General features: G+C 51.6%; 1 protein-coding gene across 1 annotated transcript in view; it reads right to left on the reverse strand.

Moving 5' to 3' along the window:
• The window catches only part of TNN (tenascin N), a 204,934-nt gene extending 199,177 nt beyond the window's left edge, over positions 1 to 5,757 (reverse strand). The window contains exons 1-3 of the mRNA XM_082439418.1: positions 5,264 to 5,757; positions 3,466 to 3,840; positions 2,103 to 2,366 (exon numbers count right to left, since the gene is read on the reverse strand). Coding sequence (XP_082295544.1) covers positions 2,103 to 2,366; positions 3,466 to 3,840; positions 5,264 to 5,669 — 1,045 coding nt within the window. The 5' untranslated portion in view covers positions 5,670 to 5,757. The remainder of the gene's footprint in view (positions 1 to 2,102; positions 2,367 to 3,465; positions 3,841 to 5,263) is intronic.
• Between the last annotated feature and the right edge of the window lie 243 nt (positions 5,758 to 6,000).

Raw genomic sequence — 6,000 nt, forward strand, 5'->3', positions numbered from 1 at the left:
ATGAAAGTGACTCAAGGATTACAGAAGGGGCCCTACATGGCTCACAAGTGAAAAAGCAGGATCTTAATGAAAATGTTCAAGATGATTATGGGGATAAGTGTCTCTCCGGCTGAGGCTCCCCGGAGGAGCAAACCAGAATGGGTTTCACTTGAATCAGATTAGAAAGATGACTTCACAGTCACAGGATTTTACAAGTCCCTAGAGCAAGAAGCCTAGAGGGGTTGCTAAGACTTCCAGAACAGGTGTCTCGGCTCTTCATTGAGAGGCTGTGAGCCCCGTCCTGTCTAAATGCAGAGGCAGCCACAGACAAAAATGGGGAAAGAGAAAAGGAGCCCGACGGCTGGGAGCTGGCCCGGCTCTCATAGGTGGGCCTTGGTGTTCTCCTGTTGAACCTAAACAATTCCACAGGACATGAACAGCAGACAAGGTGCTCTGTGGCCATGCCAAATTAAGACCAAACAAGACGATTCCAAGATCACGTCTGCACCCAGGCAAAACATGAACGAAACATTGTCCAATTCACAAAAATGACTAAACACCCTCCCTCCTGACCTGGTATGAGTGACTGTTCCTTTTTTACCAATGACAGCTTTAGTCTCCATCTAGTCTGCCCTCTTTCTAGATAAGATTCACTAAGATACCAATCAAAGGATTACCCCCAGTTCCTGACAGCATGCAATCCAAAGCAAATCCCTGCTTCCTTAACTCTTCCCCCAAATCACCTAACACAAGCCCAACTTCTACACCAGTCCCCTCTTACACTGTCTTCCTGAGACACCCATGGTCCCCCATGGTGTGTGTGCTCCGATGCCGCAACCATCAATAAACCCAACTTGTTCAACTACAGGGGTGCCCTGAGGGGTCTTTGGCTGGAGGGCGTTGACAAAGGCAATCACAAATTGCCCTCCCAAGCATGACAAGTCCTTCGTGGCTCTTTCCAACACTGAGCTATCCCTACCCTATTCTACCCTTACCACCAAAAAGGACAGGCAGTCTGATGATTTTCCAAAGACACTGCATGTCAAAAGCCCATCCACCTGGATGTCCCTGGATTTTCCTCAAGAGTTTAGGGCAAGATGGAGGCAGCTCATTTTTATTAGCATCTAGAACAGTGCCTTGCACATAGTAAATGTTCAATAAAGTATGCTGAGAAAAGGAATGAATCCGAATCACTCAAACAACTAGGTTTCTCCAAACCCTTGAAGATCTAGGCTGCCTCAAGTACTTTCATGAGAAAATAAGAATTTCTAAAGAATAAGCAATGATGCTTGTCCGTCCAAGCATTTTGATGGCATTTAGTGGTGCCCTGGAGACTCCATCCCTCCAGATCCATCCTCCTTCCTGCTCTGTATCCCAGATTATGACCTCTACGAAATGCATTAGCCTGGTTCCCTGGACCTCTGGTTTCTGGTTATGTTCAGCCATTGAGATTCACCAGAAGAGGGCAACTGATCTCCTTCACTCCCTCCTGGTGGGGACACAGTAGACTGCCTGCATCCCTCTACCATCAGGCAGCCCTCTCCTAAAGCCCTTTCTGGGTCTTTCTGGGGTGGATCCCCACTGATGCTAGTCCTAGAGTGTCCTAGAGTGTTTCGTCATCCAAACCCTACCTATACCTCTGTAAACAACCTCTTCATTAAACTTTCTTCAGCTACCTTGTTTGTACCCTCTCTTTTCTGCTGAGATGAATCTAATTGATACAGGTGACTTCAGCAGACCCCCATCCATACCAGCTTGATCTTGCTGAATGGTCGCAGTGGCTCAGTGAGGGCCTGCGGATGCAGGTGTACTCCACGGCTGCTTGTATGTGGGTGCAGGGCAATCAGACCTTACTAATCTCAGGGATAGAGAAGATGCTGTGAGCCCTAAACCAGCAGTCTCCATCACTGGTTTGGAGGACCCAATAATCATGGAGGAGAGAGAGAGAGGAACAAGAATGGAGACTTTTCTTCAGAACCTAGGATTGCAGCAGCTATGTTTTCCAAACCCCAAATCAGGGCAATGGCCTGGGGTAGTAGAAGGGTACTTGTGAGGACAATGGAAGAAAATGCTTAAAACAGAGCCTCTACTGGGAAACCTGGGGCATCTGGCTGCTTCCTCACCTGTGGTGGCGAGTAGATGCTGTGGGCTGCTGGAAATCTCTTTCATCACGTTGCGCAGGGTGACTATGTACTTGGTTCCAGGCAGCAAGCCAAGGATCTCATAGCTGTGCTGCTCCTTGGGCACTTGGATCTGCTTGATAGAGAGCTCCTTCCCCAGGGGGTAGTAGCTGAGGAGGTAGTGGTCCACCTGGCTGGAGGGCTCCCAGCTCACCAGCAGCGAATCCTCTGTGCTTCTGAGCAGCTGCAGGCCCTGGGGGGAGACCACTGCACACACAACAGGAACAAGCATGCAGACGGTGAGGAAAGAACGGTGGGAATCCATAGCCAATACGTATTCATTGAGCACCTACTTTATACTTAACACGATGACGGTGGGTGTGGAGGATACAGAGCCTGTGTAAGGCACCATTGTGGACCCCCAAAAGTTATTATCTGGTTAGGAGTTAATATTGACCCCCTATGTTGCCAGAGCTGCTCCAAGTCTTTGTTCAAAACCCTCCAACCTCCACCTTCAGCAGGAGTTAACATAAGTCTTTAAATTAAATGGTCCAGGGATGAGACAGGAAGCTACAAACAAACAAACAAAAAAGATGGAACCAGCTGGGACCAAGATGGTGAATCTGACCTCTGACAGACCCTGATTTTCACTCTATGCTGATTTTACTACATTAGCATATTAAATGACACACCTACCAGCAGCCATGACTGGGACTTTAAGGACCAAAAAAGGATGAAAAGAGAGTGGCTCCCCACTCCCTCGAAAAAGCACTGCCCCTTCTCAGGTAGACTAAAGCATATGCCTCCCCACCATTAGCCTCACTCCTACTCCCTTTGTCTTTACTCATTAGGATTAAATCTCTCTTGCCAGGTGTGTGAGAAGTTGATCTGTGAACTTAGTTCCCACTTCTCCATTCTTTGGCCACTGAATAAAGCTTGTGCTTTGTGGATTTCAGCTCAAGTTTTGTTACCGGCTGCTAGAACCAGAACCCTCCCCTAACCAGGCAGAGAGCCTCAGCAGGGCTAGGGCCCGAGCAGGGGCCATAAGACTTCATTCAGTAACACCTAACACAGGCACACACCATCAGGTAAGACTATGGCCCTCAAACCAGCAGTATCAGCATCGCCTTGGAACTTGTTAGAAATGCAAGTTCTCGGGCCGTCCCTCAGACCTGCTGAACCAGAACCTCCGGGAGGGGCCCAGGAATCTGTGTTTTAACAGGCCCTCCAGGGGATTCTGATGTAGGCGAAAGGTGGGGGGGGTGCCCTTCTTAGGACAAAATGTAATTGATGGTTAAACGGTGCCGTGGGGACCGCCGGGCCAAGTTAAGAAGAGAGGCGGGCCAAGGCGCTTCTCTGCTCTCACCCTGGGCGCAGTCGAGGCCGGTGAAGCCCTCCTCGCAGTAGCACTCGCCCGTGTCGCAGAAGCCGTGGCCGCTGCAGTCGCCGGGGCAGCGCCGCTCGCTGCAGTCCTCAGACGTGAAGTCCTCGTGGCACTGGCAGACGCCGCGCACGCACACGCCGTGCCCGCTGCAGTTCTCCGCGCAGGCGGGGTAGGCGCAGTCGGCGCCCACGTAGGGCTGCTCGCACAGGCAGCGGCCGTCCACGCAGCGCCCGTGGCCGCTGCACGCGCCGGGGCAGGCGGGCCGCTCGCAGTCGGCGCCCTCCCAGCCCTGCTCGCAGTGGCAGCTGCAGGTGTCCGGGGAGAAGGTCCCGTGGCCGCTGCAATGGCGGCTCAGACCTGCCCGAGAGAGGAAAACAGTCAGCTGGGACTTGAGGGCTCGTGAGCGGGGAATCTCCTTCCCTGGGGACCCTAACAGCAGGCTGGTGATTTCAGGGTCCTGCACGGCTCTTTCTGTGGAGGAGGGTAGGGCCTATGGGGAAAACAAGGAGTCTGCCCTTTCCAACCTGGGCCAGAGGAGGACCTGCGAAATCTATTGATATATTTTATGCCTGAATAGCCACAGGGACCACATTTGCCTTTCCCTTTTCATCCCGAGCGCTCCTTTGACTTCTCTTGGTTCCCTCCCCTGTGAATGGTGCTAATTGTTTAGTACCTTTCTATGAAGGCGCCTTAAATGCTCCAACCTGGATGTCAGCGGGCCAGCTTACACTAAGGGACAGGGCTCCTGGGCCAGGCAGGAGAGCTCCAGGCTGCGTGGGAGCTTGCCTTGGTTGGAGGGGGCTGGACCTAGCAAGGCTGGGTCCTTGGGAAATGATCCCAAATGGAAGCCTGGAAAAGTGGACCTGCAGAAGCTATAAAATAGCCCAGTCTCATTATGGGGGTGAAGATGGGAGAAGGATTAACCAGGCTCCCCTCTCTAACCGCAGACTGCAAGAGGCAGTTGGAGGGCGGGCCAGTCAGCCCTGTCTCTTCGCCAGCCCCAGCTCCTGTCTCAGAACACCCTCTTTCCTTCCTAAAAACTTTTGACATCGAGGTCCCTCAGGGGCAGTTCCATGCTGTTTTTATCCATGACAGCCTCCTCCGTGCCTAGTTCTGTGTCTGGCTTATAAGAGGCGCTCTTAACGGTAGCGATTTCTTCAGGCATTAAAATATATGCCAAAGTATCACTGCTTATTATCATTTGGATCAGCCTGGCAGTTTATGCTGAAAAAAAAATGTGGTGATGGGAGGGCTCACTATTTGTAAAATCAAATTGTAGTACTTTATTACTGATAAAAGAGTTCACAGGTTTCTGGCTAATGGCCGGGAATCTTCTGTACATCATCTGTAGTTCTCAGAACTAGACTAGCTGATAGAATTCTCCTCAATGGACAGTTGAGGAAACTTAAGGAATTTGCGCAAAGTCACACAGCTAAAGAATGGCAGAACTGGGATTTGTACCCAATCCTGTCTAGCTCCAAGGCCATTGAGCTTTCCTGTCTAACCCGTTGCTTTCCCTTACAATAGAGACTGGATCCCCAGGTAAAACTGCACCCAAAAGCGTTCTCATCCGGAAGCACTGACCCAAGAGTCCAGACTCACTTTAAGAGTTGCTGGTCCCTCCCTGCTCAGGCTTGAAGATAACCCCTGGAGCTAAGCGCCAATGGTGGCACCCCGTAGAGAAAACCCAGAGTGAGAGGCGGGGTGCTCATGAGGCTGACGGAACACATGAAGGTGCTCATTCAGTGTTTGTTGAATGAATACCAGGTGGTGAGCTCACCAGCAGCTCCTGGGCAGCAGCGCTGGGCACTACACCGCTCCTTCACCTCCGCCATCTCTTCCTCCAGCTTCTTCACCCGAGCCAGGAGGTCCTGGATGCTGCCTGCTAACTCGCAGTCCTTCTGGGGCGTCTGCAGGCGGATGTTGTGCCTGAAGATGATATTCTGTTCCTCAGCCTCCCCTGGGGCCAGGAGTGAGGCTCCATCGTCACGGAGGGGCTGAGGGTCAGCCCCCACCTGGACCAGGGCGGACTTGGGCACATCAATCTTGTAGGTGTGGCTGACGGTGACCTGTTGCTCCTTCTCGCTGCAGCCAGAAGACTCGAGAGTGGCCGGGGCTGAGGCCACCAAGAGCACAGAGCCAAACAGGAGCCCCAGGGGGAAGCAGAACATCCCCTGGAGACCCATCCTTGGAGTGATGGGGAGCAGATGCTCCAGGAGGCCTGCATCCAGAAAAACATGCAAAAGCAAGCCATGGAGATTAGCTGATGGAAATCGGCCTTTTGAACAGATTCTAAGAGTCCACAGGAAGCTGAGAAACCAGAAGAGAGATTTCCTCCTGTACGGAGGACCTGAACTAGATAATTTTTTGTTCCTTCACACATTGCGCATTCTTGCCTCCTGTCTTTGCTGACACTGCTCCTACTCCCTCGAGGCCCTCCTCTTCATTTCTAATTCTGTATTTCACCTACACTTCAGTAATAACAAGAACAACGTCTTGTAGTCAGGGCATACTGTG

The sequence above is a fragment of the Balaenoptera physalus genome, assembly GCF_965194825.1.
Source record: "Balaenoptera physalus genome assembly, chromosome: 1".
In the NCBI taxonomy this organism is placed as follows: Eukaryota; Metazoa; Chordata; class Mammalia; order Artiodactyla; family Balaenopteridae; genus Balaenoptera; species Balaenoptera physalus.